General features: G+C 45.5%; 1 protein-coding gene across 6 annotated transcripts in view; it reads right to left on the reverse strand.

The window, feature by feature from the left end:
* Window positions 1–8,733, reverse strand: part of SNTG2 (syntrophin gamma 2) — a 418,988-nt gene extending 410,255 nt beyond the window's left edge. For 2 of the 6 annotated variants that reach the window (XM_084826737.1, XM_084826735.1), the window contains exon 1: window positions 8,414–8,607. Coding sequence is in view for 3 of the 6 variants with exons in the window: in XM_084826732.1 (XP_084682858.1) it covers window positions 8,414–8,485 (72 nt within the window). In the remaining 3 variants the exon portion in view is untranslated. Of the gene's footprint in view, window positions 1–8,413 lie in introns of all 6 variants that reach the window. The other 4 variants (XM_084826732.1, XM_084826733.1, XM_084826734.1 and 1 more) reach the window with 4 other exon arrangements.
* Window positions 8,734–24,362: the final 15,629 nt, after the last annotated feature.

The following is a 24,362-nucleotide window of genomic DNA, read 5'->3' on the forward strand; positions in this document are numbered from 1 at the left end:
CTGGAGCCCTCTGCATCATCAAAGATTGCATCGACTGAAAATGCAGTGCTGGGCTGGATGGACATGTGCCACACAAGAAAATCTTCTCTTGGAGAGACTTGATGGAGGAATTTCATTTCCATGTTCTGTGGATTCATTTACATATTATGCTTACTCATACAATGCTGCTGAAAAGTCCTTTCACGTATATGTACTCCACACAGTGCTACCATTTTTTAAATGTGACAAATGCTATGAGCTACATCCAATCCCACTCATGCAATGGAACTCCCCCCCTGTCCTCCCAAATCTGTTCCATAGGGTCCCCAACTCTCTGAAGCAGATCTGAGGGGCACGTGGGAGGCTGCGGGCCGATCTACACTGCGCCCGCCATTGCAATGAATTCGGTGTCCTGTCGGGTTAAACGCTCTCGTGTTAAAACGTGTGATTATCCACACTCACCCATTTTCCCTATTGTGGTGCTTCATCGAATGCGTGAGCTCAGTTCACACTCGAGCGCTATGCTGTTTTCCTGCTCTTAAAGACAGAGTCTCTCATTGCAGGATCAGAAACTCTTCCTGTTCCTGCTGATTCCACGCCCACAGCTCTCGACAGCCCCATGTCATCTTCCGGCTACTGATCGCATAGCTTCCTCAGCACTCAATGTTTCCTCAGCAACAAGGGCTGGATGTACACATGCTTGTCTGATCTCGGAAGCTAAGCAGAGTCAGCCCTGGTCAGTAGTTGGATGGGCAACTGCCTGTGAATCAGGCTTCCTGCATTGAGCAGGAGGTTGTTCTATCCCTTCAAATGAGACTAAGTTTTACCCCCTCCTATCCCCCACTTCGGCTGTTGTTGTTTTTTTTAATTAAGGTGTTATCTTCAAAGAATTGTGGCTTCTCTGCGATTTTTTTTCTAATTCAGGCATGATCTTCACAAATGCGAAGGTTTGAAGCTTTGAATTTTCGAATCTTCGAAGAACATGCCTGAATTAGGGGGGGGGAAATCGCTGAGAAGCCACGATTCTTCGAAGATAGTGCCTTAATTAAAAAAAAAAATCCAAAGCAGGGGACAGAAGGGGGTAAAACTTAGTCTCATTTGAAGGGATAGAACAACCCCCTGCTCAATGTAGGAAGCCTGATTCCCAGGCAGTCGCCCATCCAACTATTGACTGGGGCCGACCCTGCTTAGCTTCCGAGATCAGACAAGCGCGTGCACATCCAGCCCTTTGCTTGTTGCTGAGGAAACATTGAGTGCTGAGGAAGCTATGCAATCAGTAGCTGGAAGATGACATGGGGCCGTCGAGAGCTGTGATTGGACAAGAGGGAAATACAAACACCGCCATATATGAATAGGCAGGGGAGGGGACTATGACCAGATATGGTAGCGAAGGCATAAAATCAGAGCACATTAAGGGGAAATACCAGGATATCAGGGTATTGAAAGCGAGAGCATGGAAGCGTGAAATTCCGGTTCCAATTTGAGGTGGGTACTGCGTAGTGTGAAAGACGGGTGGTGAAACCTCATTGGAAGCGAAAAAACCCATAAGTGTAGGTCAGCCCTGCATGAGGAAGGGGAATCTGTTCCGCCAACAGTGCCAATTCTGTGGCAGATAGATACCACTGTATACAATCCTGTGTGTCTTTGGCTGAGAAAGCAACTATGCTGGCTCCATGGAAAGCCTACATGAGAATGGGTTTTTCAGCAAGGAATGGGAAGCATCATACCTAAATTAGCCTGAAGACTAGACTCTAATGTCATACCTGAGTTCATGCTCCCAAAGGAATATTCCAGAAATCAATCCAAGTAGCTATGCCAGGGGATGGGTGACTTCTCTGCAGAAGGCTATCTGAATTATTCTACAAAACTATTCCTTAAACATATAGGCACTCTAGCATGAAACACCATAGTTCCTTTTCTTTCAGGCTGTTGCATATTATAGGACTGGTTATCTATTTCCATCACACGTATGTATACAGCTTAATCTGAAAGTGGGTTCTTGTGTGGTGTGCAGGTCCATTAGTAATTAATAGATCTTGCCTTACATTGGCATGATGGACACAAACATATTGTAGAATGTTATATAAATGAAAAATATAGCAATCAATATATGTGTAGGTGCTAAATCTGCTATTTTTAAACCCAGATACTTAAAAGTCAAGCTGTCACTTCTACATCATAGTAAATGGTCTTATGTGTATATATATTGATTAGAGCAGGGATAGGCAATGTGAGGCCAATGTGCTGCGAACACCTTTTTTTGCACCTGCCAAGGTGCCCTATACTTCATACTTTTTTCTTTCCTTTTTTTAATTAACACATTTTCTTACTAACAAGTGGGATTGATGTGAAGTAGGTTTCCGTTGGTACTGAAAACTGTGGGTTCAAAGGTGTTGTTTAGTGTGTTGGGGCTCAGACTCCACATCTGCCTTGTATTCAGTCTTTTGGGCAGGTTGTGCTTTGCTGTGCCCTCAATGGCAGCCATTTTGTGCTGGTGCCCAGGCCAATTTCTCAAACTGCCAAATGTGCCCATGGCCCAAAAAGGTTGCCTACCCTAGGGATTCAGATTGTATTGCTTGTTGCAGTTACATTTTCATCAGCTATCTACCCATATCATTTCTCCAAAATATTTTAACCCTGTATCCATTTATCAGCAACTAAGGCCACAATCCTAGGCATGCTTAGACAGAAAAAAGACATACAACTCCCAGCAATCCCCAGCCACCATGACTAGCTGGGGAATCCTGGGAGATGTAGGATTTTTTTTCTGTTTAAACATGTATAGGATTGTGCCCTAAAGCAGTTTTTCCCCAGACTCTGCGAAAAATACAGGCACTTTATTTTTCTTGTAAAAGGCGTGGGAGGGTTAACTTGCTCAGCAGGCATATGTGAAACTATTATGAAACTAATTTAAAGTTGAATTCCATAAAACAGCAGCTTGGATCCTTCAACTGCTTAACCTGCACAAATTGATCTCATTTCTGTTGGGCTTGTATAGATGCAAAAAAAAAAAAAACCCTTAAGGACTTGACTGTAATGTAAACATTCATTGTTGGAGCAAGGCTGCCTGCAGCCTTCATCTCTGTCTATGAGGCAGCATGACTAACTGTATTTTTTAATTTCATTTTATTTATTGTTTGCTTTTATATGACACTGTTCAATTCACCAGAATTCCTAGAGTGGCTTCCAAATTAAAACATACATAAACACAATAAAAATTCATATCACAGCATGAAAAACAAATGCAGAGAAATAGCGGGAAAATGAGCAGAGGCAACTACATTCCTGTATCTACATCCCTGGAAGAGAACACTAACCACAGCAACCTTCACCTTTCACAAAGAAATATTCTAAATTGCCATCTATTTTCAGCCCACACAATAAGCTAACATTTGAAGATAATTGCTGCTCATTCTTTTAAGATCAGGGTTTTCAAATGTAATGCTCTGGAATAACGTGCCTTGAGCCCAAGCATAAGCTACTACATTTAGGCTGCAATCTTATTCCTTCTTACCTGGGCGTAAGTGCCATGGAACTCAATGGTATTTACTTCCGAGTAGACATGGTATAAGACTGCATGGCCAAGGCTCTTATTTGGATGTATATGTTTTAATGTACTGATTGGGGGCAGAGGAATTACATCATTTTGAATACATGGCCACAAAGGTTCAAGTGGATGAATACCTTCTTACCAAAAGCAAAAGTAGCTGCATTCACCATAAGAAAAATTCCAAAATCTGTATCATTAGGTATTTTATTAGGTATTCTCTGAAAATTCATCCCCTACAACTACTAGGTAAAGCTGACCAATTTGGCTTCAACTGACATCTAAAATTAGCTCCAGCTTGGTTACTATAAAGACCAGCTAGTTTCTCTCTGTGGTCCACCAATAAAAAGAGCTAATGTGCTTCACTCAGGATGGAAACAGGTCTCAGTAACAGCTGGATTTTTTATTTTTAAAAAATGGAGGACCCAACATTTCTCTTTCTTGGTCCCAGCAACCCTAGGGGCAGCTCCAGATCCAACCAGTAACCATCACATGACCTGGTAGAGTTTTAATTTGAATGTCTGTGGACCCCTCCTCCCCCACTTCATCTCAGGACTCTGAACACGCAGAGACTGTGATTTTACCATCAAGTCACGTTTTTCTTTCCGCTAAGAAATCTGGAGTTCTTGAAAGCTTGCACATTTTTGTGATCTTTTCAGGTTGGCTTAATACAGGTATTACGCTAATATGAATTAGCAAAAGCAGTCATTCCAGATGATGTAAACAGTGTATAAAATTGGAGGTACTGAGGCTCAAGTCTTCCTGGAAGCGACATCTTCTGCTTTAGAAGTCTTATCCCTGTTTATAATTATTAATTACTGAAGAAAGGACAATGTTAATCTGCTCAAAAACACCCTTTTCATCCTAATAATAGAGGGGAGATATGACAGCGGACAGGAAGGCCTGGTGTGCTATGGTCCATGGGGTCACGAAGAGTCGGACACGACTTAACAACTGAACAACAACAACATCCCAGCTAATGCTCAATGTGGGAGGTTCAAGCTGCAATCCTATGCACACTTCGGTGGGAGTAAACCCCATTGAATGCAGTGCAATTTGCCTTTGAGTAAACATGTATAGGATTGCACTGTAAAGATCAAATAACAGCTTCTGAAACAGGTTCTAAGTACAAGAAAATTAAGCAATTGAGTTCATACTTTTCTTGCTGTCAAAGGGCCAGATTACACACAGATTTTTTTACATATACAAACAGTTCCAATCAACCATGCACATGCACTCACATGGACAAACTGTGTGAATGGGGAATCATGGATATAACAATTCCTATTACTACACCAGAACTTTTTACAGTCACCGTACTTACTATCCAGTTTGCTGATGGTATGGGATAACCATAATTTCACACATGACACTGTTGAAGTGATCATATGCTTGAGGATGGTTGGGTTTGCTTTCATAGAGAGAAAAACAGGGATTGCATGACTTGCCTCACCTGGCTACGTAATCCTATCTCAATGAAATATTTCATTTCCCCTGATACTGGTAGATCTCTAGGATGGGTAGATTATACTGTGGATTAACCAAAGCAGTACACGGGAATGGGTGCTAGCAAAAGCTATAAGACTATTCTTCATGCCAGTTCATTCGTATTCTATGTGCTATGTGCTATGGCTGAGCCCTCATACTAAACTATGTTCCAGAGCTAAGATTTGAATAAGAATGAGCCCAGGATACCTTTCTTCTGAAAACCACTCTGTACCAGCAGTATATTTAGGGACATTCCAAGGAAGAATATGTTTGGTCTGATCGATTCTTTACACAGCCATTTTATATATTTCTAACTTCCATGAAGAACCTATCCATCAGGTTTTCTGTACACAAAGATCAATAAGGATTCACTTTTAATGCAAGAATAAAACTTTTGGGGACATATACCACTTCAGTTAAATATTCATGCAATAATAAGCAAATCCTGGCTGACTTTCATGAGCTAATCTTAATATTCTCATCACAAACATTAAGGGAAGCATTTCTATATTTCCTTTTCATTATTCCCTCAACTTTAGAAAGTTAAAGAAGCTTACAAAAGATGGCAGGATGTTTATTGCTCCTGTTAACAATAATTAAATCAGCTCCCTTCTAGTTGAAAGTCAAGTAGGTGGGAGTAGTTCTTCTTGCAGAAAATATTACCAAGGGAGTATAAAGAGTAGTTCACTTTTTCAAAAAGTGACAACATGATACTTGCAAAGCTGACAAGCCAAGCTGGCAATTAACTTCAAACAACAATAATTAAGAGTGACAAAACGAGTCATTACTGTTATCATCAATATCTACTGAACATTATGCATTGCACTTGTTGTGTGTCTTGCTGGCAGCAACCCACTGAAGATAAAATCATTGAAACTTTTTTTTTCCAGTGACATTTAATGTGTACATGCAAATAAAGTTACTTATAACACAGATGAAACAAAGATAGACCACTGTGGGATACACAACCGCTTTCATAGATTTGGACACAGAGCAACCTTTAATAACCATCAAGAGAAGATATCATTTATTAATAAGCCATCATTTAAAAATATTTTTAAAGCAGTCATAACAAGACAGCTTAGATTCCTTGAACAGATCCATCCTCATTTTACTTGGAGCAGCCATATTAATTACATGTTTTATGCATGTTCTCTTTTTTTAAAAAAAAAATTACAATGCCAAGACTTAATGGACTTCCACTATTTTTACTTTAACAACTGATCTAATAAAATATAAAGTGTCAGAAAATCTATCTGGAGTGCCTCCAGGCATTTGCAGGTAACTGTTTCTTTTCCCACACCCACAACCCACCACAAATAATTAAGACTAGTACTCACTCAATTGAGCCACCATACCATATCATATAAAACCAGTTCTTGAACCGAGCGGTCTTTCTTAGTTGGTGCACCGTGGACCCGTTGTACCTCTGCCTTTAAACTGTATCACAGTGTTCACAACAAGCTACATTCTTATACTGGACAGATGTGTTGGGAATATGAGGGTAAGGTCAAAGGAGGCTTTTGACTAAATGGTCTTCAGGTGCCTATACCCCAATGGAAGAGCACATGCTTGCAGAAAGTCCCCAGGTCAGCTCCTGGTTTCTCAAGTTAAAAGGGTCAGGTAGCAGGTAATGAAACTCCTGGACAGCTACTGCCACTCAGACTAGATAATACTGGGCTAGTATTATTTCACTTGGTATAAGGCAACCTCCTGTGTTCCTAAGTGCTACTTTCCTGTGATTTCAGAGCTACAACAGGAGTGCTGCTACTTTTCAACAGTACATTCAATACTGAGAATTCCCAAAATAAATTATTGCAACCAGTGATATGGATCATAGCCACAATGCAGTGTATGGTTGTGTACTACTTATTGATTTCCCATTGAAATCAACAGACTTAATTGTATCTAACTATGCTACTGTATATATATCTGTAAGTCCTAAGGGTTCTCCCACCAGCGTTCTATATACTGTCTGAAATCTCAACCTTCCACTTGAGTGACAGAGTTGTATCAATTATTTTTAAGAGGGGGGTGGGATGGGGAAGAGAATTCATCAACAATTTGGCTTCAGTATGAACTCTCTTTCTAAATACTCTAATGCACAAGACTAAACTGAAAAGTAACATCACTTAACAAAAAAGCATCCCTCTCTTCCACCCACTTAACTTCCCCATCACAATTTTTTAAAATAAAAATCTTATAGAAACTGCAAATCCAGTGTAAGAGCTCTGAGGTTGGAAGGAAGCACATAGCTAAAAATGATCTACATATCGATTTAGGGTTTTTTTTTTAATTGCTTTTAAAGAGAAGCACCAGGAGTAGATGTCACTGAAGTCGGTGAGAGTGACTGCTGACTAACAGTGCAACCCTATGTCTACTGAGAAGCAAGTCCCACTGAGTTCAATGTGAGTTATTCCCAGGTAACTGTGTACAGTATTGCAACCTAAATATGTATAGGATCGTGCTCCAACGCGCAATGGCTCAAGAACACACGCTTCAAACTGGGTTTTGGAGACTGCAATTTCCTTTCCTCCCCCGCCCAGGCCTCATGGGAGAAAAGCAGCTGGGGGAGGCTACGGTAAGAAAGGGAATGGTTGCACAATCCCTCTCCAAACTCCTTTCACACTCGCAGCCTCCCTCGGATACTGCTTTGAGTGCACAAACAAAACCCGTCTGGGGAATGATACACATAACTGCAGGTCAAGTCCTGTTTGGACTCGACGCACACCGAGAAAGAAGACCGTTACCCAAGGCGGTAACTTTAACTTTAGACCAAACTATCTCCTTCCTCTCTCTTGTTGAAAGAAACGCGAAATTCACGTCGCTGCTGTCAGCTCCCTATACCACAACAGGACGCTTTCCCTCCTTTGAACTTGGAGGGGAATGTTAGTCCTACCATTGAAATGAATGGGACTTATTAAACTAACCTTGGATACAACCCCTTAACCCTCACAGTACTATCCTATGCAGTTCTACTATCCTGTGCACGTCTACTGGGAAGTAAGTCCCATGGAGTTCAATGGGGCTTACTCCCAGGTAAGTCTGCAGAGGATGAGGATGATAATCAAAGTATCAACGCTGGTCATCTCTCTCCTCGCCTAACCGCCCTCCTCGCGCGCAACTTTGAGAGGCTTTCTCCAAGTTCCATGAAGAATACGCACAACCTTTCGGCCAAGAAGTGAGAGAACCGGCGCGAGACCCGCTGCTGCCCGAACACGAGGCGCGAGCGGGCTCTCAGCGGGCTTTGCGCGCCAAAAGCTGCTGCCGGAGAGAGGCCAGGCGGGGGTGGGTTGTGGGGAGAGGGAGGGAGGGAGGGAGGGAGGAGGAGGAGAGGGAGGAGGCGGGAGCGGGGTAGGAGGCGCGCGGTAGGAATCAGAAAGGGAGCGGGGTACTTGCCCAAGTGGGGACGAGGAGGCTGTCCGGGCGCTCCAGCTGTGCCGGAGAAGACGGCTTCCCCGCCACATTCATTTCCTCCCATGCAGCTAGATTAGTCCTTTCTGAACAGCGAACTCAGCGAGGCTCGTGCCAGGCATTTCATCCCCGACGACACGCGCACGCACCCCCTAGCAGGCTGCAGCTCGGCAGGAGGCGGCGACTCCGGAAGAGCAAAAGCCGCGGGGAGAGCGAGCCCGCCCAGTAGGAGGAGAGGAGACGGCGCGCCCCGCCACAGAGCGCTCCGTCGAGGGCGCCACGGCGGCTGTGCAGCCCGCTCCTCTGCTCTGCGCCTTCTTCGCCAGCTGAAGAGAGGGGAGACGGGGAAGGGAGGGAGCGGAAACACGGGTCGGTCTTGACACGAGCTCAGGGTTGCATTTGCCCGGAGGCAGGCAGGCTGGCTGTCAGTCCGTCCACACGAGCAATGCGTGAGGGAAGCGACGGAGTGCGGATCCCCCTATTTAACTTCGGCGCTCTCTTTCGCTCTCCTCCTTCGGGAGGACGCAGCAGCTCCCTTCCTTTTCTAGCCAGATACTGGCAGTTGGATTGCGCGCGCTCTCGCTCGCTTTCCTTCTCTGTTGGGGTGGGGTGGGGGCTGATGTATGCGAAAACGTAGCCACACTTGATGCTTTCATATTTAGAGCCTGTCAGCGCAGAGTTTCAGAGCCCCTGCCCGCCTCCTCCCCCGTCCTCGCATCATATTCCCATGATATGCACGCTGGACCTATTTTAAAAACGAAAACAGAACCATTAAAGCCCGCGATATTTCCTCAGGAAGAGTGAATTTCTGGCCCCGGCATTGACAAGGGAGAGCAATTCCCAGCCACCTTTTGAATGCGTTGCTATTCTGTGAGGACAGGACGCCCAGCGCGCAAGATTGCACCGCTCTAGTAGTTCTGTTCGTGCTAGTTAAGCGTTGGGGGAAAGGGAAGGGAGGGGAGGAATCAAGAGACTGTGAAGAATGGCATGGGGAAATGTCGCTGGTTTGATTCGTTTTTAAAAGTTTCAGTTGAAATATGGGTAAGAAAGAAAGAGAAAGTTTGCTCCTTCATATAAATAGAATAAATAAATACTGCAAAAGAAGCAGGGATGAGTTCATACATACAAGTTGTCACTTGATAAACACAACATTTTTATTTATTTATTTATTTCTATGCAGCCCAATTAGGGATGTATGAAACACCTACCTGGCTCCGCACCTGGCAATCCGCGGTGGGGGGGAGGCGCTCCGTCCCTCCCACCAGAATCCTCGACGGGGGGGGGGAGGTGATCCGGTCCTCCCCCCCCCCCAGAATCCTGCCTAGCCAGCTCTGCTGCGTGGCCAAGCCGCGGAGCTGCCGGCCGGCTCCGGCCGCCCGCAGCCGGACATCCGGCCGTTGGGCAGCCCTGCAGGGACGCAAATGGCGGCTGTCATAGCTGCCGCCATTTGTGTCCCTGTATTGAGCTGTGATAGGCTACGTAAATATTTACGTAGCCTATCACGGCAGGGGGAAAATCCCAACGTATGCAAATGGCGGTGGTCCAGGTGGTCCAGGATTCCGGAATGGTGTATGCAAATGGTGGTGGCCCAGGATTCCGGAGGGAGGGACGGAACGCCTCCCCCCCCACCATAAACATAATCCGTGAACAGGTAAGTGACCTTCGTACATCCCTAATTAACAGTCACTAGTTAATACCATTTCACCTATATATGTATCCAGTGAAAATGTTGGGGAAATCCATTATTTTACCACTATCATTACTCGGAAGTTGTTTAAGAGTGTTAAGTGACCTCCCATCTGGTTGCCTATTAGCTACTGAGCCTGTTCAAGATTTTGTTGTTGACATTCGAAGCCCTGAACAACTCCAGGCCAGGATACCTAGCTGACTGCCTTCCTTTACAGACCGAATCAACCCCTGAGATCTTCTAAGAAGGCCTCATTGGTAGTTCCACAACAACAGTGTGTAGTCAGGTAATGGCACATAAGCAGGCCTTCTCGGTAGCAGGACCCACCCTCTGGAATATTCTCCCATGTGTGATTCAAGAGGCAAAAACTGTGGCAAGCTTCAAACGTCTCTTGAAAATGCATCTGTTCTCTCAGGCTTTTCCTGACTTAGAGTCAACAATGACATTAGGGATGTACGAAAGTCACTTACCTTTTTGCGGATTCTGTTAGTGGGGGGGGAGGCTCTCCGTCCCTCCCCCTGGAATCCTCGACGGGGAGGGAGGCGATCCAGTCCTTCCCCCCGGAATCCTCGATGGCCGGCTCCAGGCCGCCCACAGCCAGATTTCCAGCCACGGACAGGCTGCTGCGGACGCAAATGGCGGCTGCCATAGCAGCCTTCATTTGTGTCCACCCAGGCAGCCGTGATAGGAAATAAGAATTTACGTATAAGAATTTATACGTAAAATAAATTTACACATTTAAATAAATAGATTTATACGTAAAAAGAATTTACGTAAAATAAGAATTTACGTAAATAAGAATTTACGTAGCATATCACGGCTAACCAAAACAAAAAACAAAAAAACGGAGCGTACGCAAATGGTGGCGGCTACGGCGGCCGCCGTTTGCGTTCCCTATTTTTCGCTGATTTATCTTATGTAAATATTTATGTAAGATAAAATGGCGAAAAAAAGGGAATGCAAATGGCATAGTGGGTGCTTTATTTTTTGCCATTCTAGCCTACGTAAATATTTATGTAGGCTAGAACGGCGAAAAATAAAGGAACATAATGGATGGCAATGCCAGCAGCCAGTCCGTGGCCGGCCAGGAGACCAGCCGCCGCCGCCGGAGCTGCCACCGGAACTGCCGCCGCCGAATCCACCGCATCCACCCCAGGTAAGTGCCGTTCCGGGGGGATTCCACGGGGGGCAGGGGAGGGGGCCGTTCCGCCACGGATTCTGGGGGGCCGGATTCTTCCGGCCTCACTGGAATCAGTGGCGGAATTCTCCGCCATCCCTAAATGACATGGCTCTATTTTTCTGCTTCATAAGGTATTTCTTGTTTTATACTGTTTTCATATTGGTTTTCATATTGTATTGCATGTGTTTTTATGTAAACCACTGGAAATCCTGGGATGTCAAGCGGTATAGAAGCAGCTAAAATAAAATAAATCTTTTAATAAATTATTAAAATTATTGTAGTACAACAGTACAACCAATTTGGCAAACCATCGCTTCCACTCTAGTACAGAATGTCCACCCACCTGTTTTGAGTATGGTGGATGTTTGTTTGTTTTTTAAATGAAAGCCATGGGAGGTTGCAAATGAGAGTGGAAGAAAGGCAAATGGAACGGGTTGTTTACTCACTCAAAATCACCCCTGGCTGCCTCTGAAAGCTACAGATTTTTTTCTATATATTTATAAATTTATAAGTCACCTTTTAGCCCAATCAGGCCCCCCAGATTCTAGGGACGTACGAAAGTAACTTACCTTTTCGCAGAATTGATTTGCAGTGAGGGGGGAGGTGCTCCATCCCTCCCCCCAGAATCTTCAACAGGGGGGAGGCGATCCGGTCCTCCCCCCCGGAATCCTGCTCGGCCGGCTCCGCTCTGTGCCGGCTCTGCGGAGCAGCCGGCCAGGCCTGTCCGCAGCCGGAGTTCCAGCTGCGGACAGGCTGCTGCAGACGCAAATGGCAGCTGCCATAGCAGCCCCCATTTGCATCCATCCAGGCTGCCATGATAGGCTACGTAAGTATTTACGTAGCTTATCACAGCTGGGCAAAAAAAAAAAAAAAGGCGTATGCAATTGGTGGCGGCTACGGCGGCCGCCATTTGCATTCCCTATTTCTCGCCGGTTTTACCTACGTAAATATTTACATAGGCTATTACAGCAAAAAAAATGGGGGAACTAGGGGTGGACGAAAGTCACTTACCTTTTCTCGCAGCTTGTTCGCGGTGGGGGGGAGCGCTTCGCTGCTCCCCCCGCGAAGTTCAGGCCGGGGGAGGGAGGCTTCCCTTCTCGCCCGGCCGAAATTCAGGCCGGGGGGGAGGCTTCCCTTCTCGCCCGGCCGAAATTCAGGCCGGGGAGGAGGCTTCCCGCTTCGCCTGGCCGCGAACACGAAAGTTAAAAAAAAAAAAAAGTCCCCTGATAGGCTACGTGACGATTCACGTAGCCTATCATGGCTAGATCTGGAATGTCAGCCGTGATAGGCTACGTGAATCATCACGTAGCCTATCCCGGGTGACTTAAAAAAAAAAAGCGCGTACGCGAATGGCGGCCCCCATAGGGAGCCGCCATTCGCGTTCCTTATTTAGTTGCTGTAGTCTACGTAAATGTTTACGTAGACTACGGCGAAAATAAGGGCAACGCAAATAGCGTTGCCCTTATTTTCGCCGTAGTCTACGTAAACATTTACGTAGACTACAGCCACCAAATAAGGAATGGGAATGGCGGCTCCCTATGGGGGCCGCCATTCGCGTACGCGTTTTTTTTTTTTTTTTAAAGTCACCCAGGATAGGCTACGTGACGATTCACGTAGCCTATCACGGCTGACTTTGCAAATCTAGCCGTGATAGGCTACGTGAATCGTCACATAGCCTATCAGGGGACGTTTTTGTTTTTTTTTCTTTCATTGCAATGGTGAGGGCGGCAGCCGGTCAAAAGACCGGCTGCCGCTCCCGCCCCGCTCGAACACCGGACGAACCGCCAGCCGGACCCGCTGCTGGGAGGGACATTCAGGGAAGGTAAGTCCCATTCCGGGTGGGGCGGGGGGGCGGAGGATTTCTCACCGAAACTTGTTCGGGGGGCCGAACACGTTGGCGCTTGGCCCCCCAAAGTTTCGGGGAGAAATTCTCCGCCATCCCTAGGGGGAACACAAATAGTGTAGTGGGTGCTATTTGCGTTCCTTTTTTTCCCGCCGTTTTAGCCTACATAAATATTTACGTAGGCTATTACAGCGGGGGGAAAAAAGGAGAATGCAAATAGCGTAGTGGGAGCTATTTGCGTTCCTTTTTTATTCGCCATTTTAGCCTACGTGGCTCAGTGGTACTGCTTTTCATGCAGCGGAAGGGACCATGGCTCAGTGGTACTGCTTTTCATGCAGTAAGTCCCTGGTTCAATTCCTCGAATATACAAGTAGGGCTGGAAAAATTCTGCCTAAAAGTCTGGAGAGCCACTCTCAGTCAGGATTGACAATATTGGTCTGAATGGACTGACTCAGTATAAGGCAGTTTCCTATGTTCCTGTATGCACTCATTTGGGAGTAGGGCCTACTGGACTGAATGGGAGTTACTTCTGAACAAACATGTGTACGATTGGACTGTACTTCTACAGTCCTAAGTAAACCTACTATAGACTAAGTCACTGAACACAATAGGATTTAGTTTTGAGTAAACATGCCTAAGATTTAATTGCACAACATTTGAAGTGGATTCATTCCACACTTCCAGCATAACATTCCCATTTCTGCCACTGTTTTACTTCTGGTGGAGGATCTAAACTTTTGTTTCCCAGCTTGACATGGTTTTGGAGTGAGTCTGAGACAGGCTCTGGTATCCAAAGGAAAACACTAAAATGGAAGCAGAGAAAGAGAAGAGTGGAATGATTATGCGCATATGCTTGTATTTAAGTGATACTTCACATAACTAAAGAAATTTGGCACAAATTCATTTCATCATTTCCAGCCTGCCTCTCTCTCAACAAAAATGGTTAGATCTTTACAACATTTAGAGTGCATTTATTCCACTCTTCTATCTTTGGGTGTCCCAGGTTTTGGCCATGGCCAGGAGTGTATTTGCCCGTCTGAGGCTAGTGCAACAACTATGCCCACTCCTGGAGATGCCTGACCTGGCCACAGTCACACATGCCATAGTTACATCCCACTGGACAACTAGTGTAATTAGGGATGGCGGAGAATTCCGCCACAGATTTCAGTGAGGCCGAATACACTGGCATTCGGACCCCCAAAATCCATGGTGGAATGGCCTGCCACCCCCTGCCCCCCAGCACATTCTGCCCAGGACGAAGCTTACCTGGGGCGGATGTTCCGGACGGTGGCGGCTCCAGCGGCGGCAGTGGCTGGTCTTTCGACCAGCTGCCGTGGCCGCAATTTGCATCCTGGTCTTTGCCGTGATAGGCTACATAAGTATTTACGTAGCCTATCACGGCAAGCCAAGCAAAAAAAAAAAAAAATGGCGTACACAAATGGCAGCGGCTACAGCGGCCATCATTTGCGTTCCCTATTTTTCGCCGTTTTAGCCTACGTAAATATTTACATATGCTATTACGGCAAAAAAAAGGGGAACGCAAATAGCGTAGTGGGCGCTATTTGCGTTCCTTTTCCCCCCACCATTTTAGCCTACGTAAATATTTACATAAGCTATTACGGCAAAAAAAAAAAAAAAAGCAAATAGCGCCCACTACTCTATTTGCGTTCCCCTTTTTTTCGCTGTAATAGCCTATGTAAATATTTATGTAGGCCAGAACGGTGAAAAATAGGGAACGCAGATGGCAGCCGCCGTAGCTGCCGCCATTTGTGTATGCTGTTTTTTTGTTTTTTGCCCAGTCATGATAGGCTATGTAAATACTTACGTAGCCTATCACAGCAGCCTGGCTGGATGCAAATGGCGGCCGCTACAGCGGCCACCATTTGCGTCCGCAGCAGTCCATCTGCGGCCAGAACTCCGGCTGCGGACGGGCTTGGCCGGCTGCTCTGCAGAGCCGCTGCTCCGTGGAGCCGGCCAGACAGGATTCCAGGGGGAAGGACCGGATTGCCTTCCCGCCGTCGAGGATTCTGGTGGGAGGGATGGAGCGCCTCCCCCCCCACTGCGAATCAATTCCGCGAAAAGGAAAGTGACTTTTTCAAATTCAGCTGGTCCAGAATGCTGCAGACAGACTGTTCACTAGGGCTGGTTACAAGGAGCAGATTACTCCCTTGTTGCAACTTCAGTGGCTGCCAGTCTGTTTGGGGCAAAATTAGGGATGTCAGAGAATTCCGCCACGGATCTCAGTGAGGCCAAATGCCAGTGCATTCGGCCCCCCAAACTCCGTGGCAGAACGGCCTGCCACCCCCCCACGGATCCTCCCGGGACAAGACTTACCTGGGACGGATGTTCCAGACAGCAGCGGCTCCAGCAGCAGCTTCGGCGGTGGCGGCAGCTGGTCTTCCGACCGGCTGCCGCCACCGCCACCACCATTTGCAGTCTGTTCTTTTTCCCCCCCATTCGTGATAGGCTACGTAAAGACTTACGTAGCCTATCACATCTGAGTTAAAAAAAAAATGTGTATGCAAATGGCAGCAGCTACAGCTGCCGCCATTTGCGTTCCTTATTTTTGACCGTCTTAGTCTATGTAAATATTTACATAGTCTAAGACGGCGAAAATAAAGGGGAATGCAAATTGTGTAGCGGACGCTATTTGCGTTCCCCCTTATTTTCGCTGTCTTAGTCTACGTAAATATTTACGTAGAGTAAGACGGTAAAAATAAGGAACGTAAATGGCGGCGGCCGTAGCCACCGCCATTTGCGTATGTGGTGGGGTTTTTTACCCAGACGTGATAGGCTACATGAGTCTTTACATAGCCTATCATGGCTGAATTCAGGGATGCAAACGGCGGCGGCTATGGCTGCCACCATTTGCGTCCCCACTAGCCAGTGGCCGGATGTCCGGCTGCTGGCGGAGCCGGCCGGCGGCTCTGCGGAATCCGCGCAGAGCAGAGCCGGCCGGCCAGGATTCCGGGGGGAGGGACAGAGTGCCTCCCACCTCAGCGGAAACCAGTGGAGCCAGGTAAGTGGGGTTTCGTACATCCCTAGGCAAAATTCAAAGTGCTGATTATGATCTATTAAGCTCTGTGCAACTTGGGACCAGGCTACCTGAAAGATCACTTCTCCCATATGAACCTATCTGGGTTTTAAGTAGGGCTGTGCACCACTGCAGTGCTGAATCTAGGGGTGTACAAAACCCCACTTACCTGGCTCTGCTGGAGTCTGCAGGTGGGGGGAGGCGATCCATTCCTCCCTGCAGAATCCTCGACGGGGGGGAGGCGATCTGTTTCTCCCCCCCCCCCCACAATCCTGCTCGCCCAGCTTCGCTCCGCGGCCAGTCCACGGAGCTGGCAGCCAGGGCAACCAGCAGCGGGGCCTCCACCCGTTGCCAGGGCTGCTGCAGACTCAAATGGCATCCTGCATAGGGGACGCCATTTGTGTCCCTACACTAGCCCGTGATAGGCTATGTAAATATTTACATAGCCTATCACGGCTAAAGTGGGAACGCAAATGGCGTAGGGGACCATTTGCGGCCGCAGCAGCCCGGCAGCAGCTGGAGCCGCTGCCGCCGCTTCATTCGTCGCTGGAGCTGTTGTCACCACTGCATCCGCCACTAGGTAGGTCCATCCTGGAGGGATTCTGCAGGGTGGTGAGGGGGAGGGAGGCCGTTCTGCCACAGACTTCAGGGGACTCACTGGAGTCCGTGGCAGAATTCTCCGCCATCCCTATCTGAATACTGAAGCAAATTGGACTGCTGCAGAGGTGCCTCAGTGAGATCCGAAGTGGATCAGACCAGCACCAAAACTGTCCAAAGCAAAGCAGTCACCACTGAAGTGCCTCGGTCGGTCCACCTTGGAGCTTCGGAGCTATTCTGATGCCTTCTGAAGCCCAGACAGCCTGTCTCTAAAGGTATCAACTTGTGAAAGATCAGGGAGGGGGCGAGGAGGAGGAAGGAGGAGGGAAGAGAAAAGGAGAAGGGAGGGAGGGAGTTTAGTTGCCACATTAGGGTTGAACTTAATCCAGCGGTCTCCAATCAGTGACAGTGGTGAAGGAGCGGGGCGGGGGGGAGGGATACTGTGTATATTGGAGATCAGCCTGCATTTGTTTCATTGTGTGTGTGAGAGAGAGCAGGTTAGGGTTGGTTAGAGAGAGCTAGTTAGAGCTGGTTACTTGGCTAGATCTGTGTGGTGTGTGTGTGTGTGTTGTACTGCAGCTGTGTACTTCTTTCCCACCCAGTGCTTCTCAATTCAACTATTCCCTTTCTTTTCTAGATTCTTCCCTTAAAAAGTACTTTATTTTCCTCCTTTCCTTTCCTTGTTCTTTGGCTTTCCCCTTCTCAATTCAACCATTCTTATTAGTTCTTTCTTTCTTTCTTTCTTTCTTTCTTTCTTTCTAGATTTTTTATTTATACAAATAAATAAATAAATAACTTTAGTTTCCTGCCTTGCCTTGTTCTTTGCCTGCCTCTCAATTCAACTATTTCTTGGTAGTTTTCCCTTCCTTCCTTCCTTCCTTCCTTCCTTCCTTCCTTTCTAGATCCTTTATTTTAAGAAAAATATAATATATATAAATATATATATATATTAAAAAAGTACTTTCCTTTCCTTGTTCTTGGCTCCCTCCTTTTCAATTCCTGTATTTCTTCCCTTCCCATTTTTGAACTCTATATCTTTTCCCTAAAATAATAATAATAACAACAACAACGCTTTTTCTTATGTTATGATTATAGATGGTGTACTGTAGTACCTCCCGTTTGTTTGTAGGCAGTTCCGTATTTGCTTTTCTTTTGCGTGTGTGTGTGTGCTTATGTTGTGGTCAAGCAAACTCTGTGTGGCAAAGCTCTAGACACAAGTCCACATTTCAAAATATAGTGGGCAAAGCACTACACACATTAACATGTATTATTTAAATTTAATACTACACTGTGTGGCAAAGCAAGAGTAATATGAGGCATCTTTGGGGTCCTAGTATGGGGGCTGCCCATTGTCCAGATTTCATGCACTTCTGTACAACCAGTGAAAAGTTATAGCTATTTGCTTTGAAAGTTTGTGTTGAAAAAAGCACATTTTAGCACAAAAACTACTGTGCCAGGCTGCCTGCCAGCCTGTTTTCCCAGGTAATGTGTATTCCATTCAGCTAAAGACAGCCTGAGGTCATCCACTGTGAAGCAGGATAGGAAGGTAGTACTAGGGGATCGGGGTTATTTGCACTTCAAAGAAACCTACACCAGAGATTAGGGATGGTGACCTCTTCCTAATCACTGCTTAAACACCTAACTTCTCTGATTATCCCTTTATGACCTTTGGTTTGAGTTTCTGAGAACAGCACATTTTACCTGTGCCTAGCACAAAAACTACTGGGACAAACTGTCTGAAATTTGTGTGGTGAGATCACCTCTATGCAGGCTGCCAGGTCCCCAACTTTCATGTATTTATCATGAAAACTGAAAACTTATGGCCATTTCGGTTTTCCAATGCAAGTCAATGGGAAAATGTCAAATCCAAATAATTCGGATATCCGAATCTCGCTTTGGATCCAAATCCAAAGTGAAGCAGATTGGCTCTGAATCAGTCCCAAGCGAAGTGGGGGGGGTCCATGCCCAGTTTTAAGATCTTTGGGGGGAGGCCCTTTTATCGGTTCCACCATAAGCAGAGGCACATTTGGTGGGGCTCTGGTAGGGATGTATGAATCCCACTTACCAGTCTGCTGCTGGGGTCCGCTGGGGGGGAGGCGATCCATCCCTCCCCCCCCGGAATCCTCCCCAGCCAGCTCCGCTCCACAGCAAGGCTGTGGAGCCGCTGGCAGGGAACGGCCGCAGCTGGACTTCCAACTGCTGCCGGGCCGCTGTGGCCGCAAATGGTGGCCGTCATAGCGGCCGCCATTGGCATGCCTGCATTAGGCCGTGATAGGCTACATAAATACTTACGTAGCCTGTCACGGCCTAATGCAGGCACGCAAATGGCAGCCGCTATGATGGCCACCATTTGCAGCAGCAGCAGCCGGAAGACAACCTAGAGCCGCAGCTGCCGCCATCAGGTAGGTCCGTCCTGGGGGGGATTTCGGATGGTGGCGGGGGGGAGTCCATTCGGGAGTCACTGGAGTCTGTGGCGGATTTCTCCAACTTCTCTAGGCTCTGGAACTCCATGTGAAAGGAGGCTAAGTTAGCTTCCTCTCTCTTGTCCTCCTGCCAGCAGGCAAATATGTTTTTATTCAGGTAGGACTTTCACAAGAAAGTTGGTCTGTTCCTGAAGGAGGTTTTAATTAGGGATATCAGCCGCCTTGAGTGCCATTTTTGGTGGAAAGCTGGGATATTAAATAAATAAATTGCTGTTTCAATTCCTGATTCAATTTTCACTATGAAGAACCTCTCTGGGAGCATGTTTCTCTCTTGCCCTACCTCCATTTAACATTAGGAAAGCTTCATAAGCAAAGCAAAACAAAACACATAGAAAAGGCTTTTTTGGAGGTTGCCTGTTCTAGTCTGCGACTGCGAGATCAGGAAAGATAGAGGTGAAGGAGACAGGGAATTAAAGTCTAGAGGCAGCAAACATCATACTATTGGAACCAGAAGTAAGGAGGGAATTCCCTAGCCTCTCTCTACTACGCTTTCACCTACATAGGAGGGTGTGTGTGTGTGTGTGTGTGTGTACTTAGGAGAAAATCCATCAGGGGGTGATAGCAGTGCTTCTGTTGGGGAGATACAAATACATGCTCCTGCACTTGTAGAACACCTGGAATTATTGTTACCATTTCAGTTTTCATCTGAAATTAGTTTCATGACCATATTTATATTCATGAGGCAAAACCACAGCTTTCTCATTGTAACCCCACATGACTCCAGATCTTTCCCTTCAACAGGAGGGACTGTTTAGGAACTCATGTGCACATTTTCCAGACAACAAAACAGGCATAAAGTACAAGTGCAGCAAAATAAAATGATAGTATACAGATAACAGCGCAGCATGAGAAACGATTCTACAAGTTGAGAAGATGAGCATGGAAAAAGTATCACATACTCCTCCCATATCTCTTATCAGCCTGAAGAAGAAAACTAAACCACAAGGAAGGATTTTCACAAAGGCAAGCAAAATTAGTTGTTGATGTCCTGGGACTTATTTGGAGCTTATGTTTAGGATAAGAGACTTTGATATACACCCTTATGGGTTTTATAGGAAAGATCTATGCAATTAATATGCAAAATCGACAAAGCATTCCACAGTTTATCTGAGTATGCAAGGTATGCATCAGGGAACCAGCATCTTTCTTTCTTTTTTAAGCATAGACATATCATCTGTTCTTGTATCAAACATGCAAATTGCTTTTTAATCTTCATTATGTTTAAAAAGCAGGCTACAGATTTGATGCTACAAGATTCTGGCAGAAACACTAACAAAACAACAAAACAATGGGTCTTGTGTCACCTTAACAACTAACAAATTTATTTTGGCATAAGCTTTCATGGACATGAAAGATGCATGAAATGTTAACCTCAAATTGGCAGATTTATATACACATGCTGGGGGTTAACACTTCACACATCCGATGAAGTAGGCAGAGGCCATGAATGCTTCTGCGCAGCTTCTGCCAAAATAAATATGTCAAGTCGCTAAGGTGCTACAAGACCCTTTGTTATTTTTGCTTCAACAGACTAACATGGCTGCCCCTCTGGAAATTTTAATGAAAACAACAAAACACTTTTGTGTCTCTGGACTGAACCGTATACTTACAGGGCCATATCCTGAAGGTACACAGATACAGTACTCTTTTCTCAAACTTCTAGTCCTATACTGCCCTTCAACATTTTCCTTTTTGCTATTTCAGCAGCATTGCTATAATTTGTACAAGTAAAAAGTGGAAATGTCAATAAAATTTAAATAGGAAAAATAAAGGTCATATTAAATTCCATTATAATAATAAAAGGCTCCAATGGAAAATGTCTTTGAGATAAGTAGGATGGTAATTAATTTTTGGAATGTTTCCACATGTCTACACTATTTACTTTTTAATTTAAAAACCTCTCATCAGTTGGTCAGAACAAATAAGAATATGCGTATGTGCACGTACACGCACGCACACGCACGCACACACAATCTTATCTAAGTGTATCATCTTTAATTAAAGTGTAGATACAATTCAGTGAAAATCGGTTTGCCTTTTCTATATAGCATAGACACTTCTGACATTTGCAGTGTTCAGGTTTTATGTGTAAATTCCATTAAGTTGTATTCTATTTACATTCATCCATGTATGTGGGCATATACACAGGGAAACCGGAGGGGAAATCCTGAAGCAGTAGTTGACTACTGGTCATCAACAAGGAAGTGCAAAACAATCTTGAAATATTGTCTTGAAATATCAAGACTATTTTGAAAGGGAACTTCCTAAATTTTTGCGTTCCTTCGAGGTAGAATCAGTTTCATACAGAAAACCTGCATGATTTATTTATGATTAATTTACAATCTGTGAAATATCAACAGCAGTACTTCAGGATATGCAATACACACACACATGATCAACATAGGACACAAAAGCTCCATAACCTGAACTGGGTGGGCTGGGTATGCAGATGCTACTTGCATTTTTAAAAATCTACTTCCACTACAATGGCTTTGTAGATAGCTTTGTCTTAAAACAGGACAGAGACAAAGACAGAGACAAAACTTGCAGTTCTTCTTGGGAGTTTGAATCTTGTGCCAGATAGGAGTCTGAGAAAATTCTCATGTGTGGGGATATTTATTCTTATGATGCTATTTTTGTGACCCTGTTCTCAAAACAGTAATAACTAATGTCATACTCCTACCTATTTGTCCTCTCCATCTCCCTTTTGTTCCTAGCACACAGCTTTGGGGACCTGAATGTGCAAAATATTGTCTCTATCTCAGTTGCTTTATTTTTCCCTTGTTAATTTAAGTATTTCTTTAAAATACTGAATCTGAACTGGGGTCATACACTAAATTCTGATGCTGGTTTGGCTGAAAATGAATGCATAAATAATGGGCAGTATCCTATACTGCCGCTGCACATCCACCCATTCTACATCATATCCACTTTGGAATAGGACAGGTCAGTGGGGTTCCCTTCTGTGAGCTCCGCCAACTTGCCCCATTCCAGAAACTAGCGCTTCCACTTGTTTCCCTTTGCTTAAAGATCCACTAGCTTCCCGTTGTGCTAGGGGTGGCTCCCACTTGTGCATGGGCAATATAGAATACTGACCATAGGCTTGGATCCAGCAGACTGCCTCACCTCCGCCTTCCCCTGGCAGCCCCCACTTCCTGAAAATGCTATACAGGACGTCATGAAACCCTGCTGGATGGGGTTAGCTATAGTGTGGTGAGGAATGGGGGAAATCCAAAATCAGGTGGAGACCGTATGCAAGCAGATTTCCTTTTTCTCACAAAAGGTCCTTTCCTTTCATGGAAGGCAGATTCTGGATCCAACCCAATGAAACTTAAAAAAACAGATTGTAGCCTGAACCTTGAGAAAGAGGGGAGGCCGGGAGGGCAGAAAACCAGCCAACCTAACCCTTCCTGTGGTCCTCATGGCAGCCACCCAATGGACATCTTTATTTCCTGGCTGCCTCCATTAGAACACCCTTTAAACTTTATTCTTTGCAGTGTAATCCTAAGCGTGGTTGGTTGCGGGGGTGGGGTGTGGACTGCAAAGTGCCACTTCTAAAACCCTGTTGGCTCAGCTCATGCAAGCCTGGGCAGGTGTGAGTAGATCAATTTATTTATTTATTCACCCACACAATTCTTTGCTTCTTTAAATTCCCCCCCACACCTTGGTTCCACTGGGAGGGGGAGGGATTAGCCAACTCCAGCCTAGCATGGGGGAGGGGAGGCAGGCAATCCTGGGGTCTCCCTGGTGAACGAAGAGTCCAGCAGCGGATCCAAGGCCTACCTGTGTCACAAACGCAGTTTGTGTACATTTAGAAAGAGGAATAAAAAACCTAAAGTTTAATAACTATTTTGTTTTGAAACACAATATTTAGGAATTACGCACACAGATCACCTTGGTCAGTTATATGGACACAGAGTGAGAATGTCAACAAGTAGAGGAAGCGGTGCAAACTTCTGTGCTGGATGAGTTTGTTGATATAATTGCAAGTTATTCAGGCAGCAGAATGTGTGTGGCCTGGGATCCTATTATTTATTTTATTTAAAAGATCTTTATATACCACTCTTCAGCAATGCTTCCAAGGCAGGTTTACAAAAACAAGATAAAATGCAAAAATCAAAATAAAATATAATAAATTACAACATCACTAAAATAATAATGCATTAAAAAGCATGGGGATTTTTTTTTAAGATATGAAAATATATGAAATGGGGAATTCTGATAGAGTGCTTCTTCTAATTTCAACTGTGAATAACCTGGCTACAGTCCTGCTCCACTTACATACCCTTAGGCTCAGTGTAGAAATGGAACTTGCAACACTGGTGGCTGCTTAAAATGGAAACTCACACAGGCAGCTCCAAGTGGAAGGCCATTTGTGTTAGCTATGTGGTCTGAGCAATTCAACCAGGCCAGTGCTACATAAATGGCTTGAGACTTGGAACCATCTCCATGTGTTTGCATTTTGAATGGCATCCCGTACGGTAGCCTGTAATGCATATAGGAATCAATGTGGCAATTGCAATGCATGCGTCACGTAACAATGTACACAGGCTTGCAGTATGTTTAAAAATGATCACAGACATTTCCCAGCTATAACAATAGGGAGTGACATCCAACTTTACATGAGCAAACTTCTGCTTGTGCAGTGGGATTTCCCGTCCCCCCTTCATCTTTCAGCAAGTGCCCGAAATCTGCTGCAGGGGTTGCCCCCAAACTTCCAGAGTGGGTTTTGGGGATATGAGGGGGAGAGGCTGAAGGGGTAGGGGGAATCCATTCCATCAGTGGTGTCCATTCTGCTGGCAGATGGATGCTATGGGATTTCACCCAGCATTAACTCGATGCCCATCCAGTTTAATGCACAGGCTTTCAGTGCAGGGATAACCCAAATAGTGCAGTGACGTTGCCTGTGGAGTTGCTTCCATCACTGAAGTAAATAAGGCTGCGAATAGATATGCAGGAAGTAAGTCCCACTGAACTCAGTGGGGCTTATTTCTGAGTGGGCATGTATAGGATTGCACTATAAATGGGGAAGCCTACAGCCTGCAGGAGCTGTGTTTGTGACTGAACTGGGAGAACCGAATGAATGGATATTCAATGGACCTCTTCCATC

The sequence above is a fragment of the Heloderma suspectum genome, chromosome 1 (assembly GCF_057233095.1).
Source record: "Heloderma suspectum isolate Gila_16-S chromosome 1, 16-S_ref, whole genome shotgun sequence".
NCBI classification, from domain to species: domain Eukaryota; kingdom Metazoa; phylum Chordata; class Lepidosauria; order Squamata; family Helodermatidae; genus Heloderma; species Heloderma suspectum.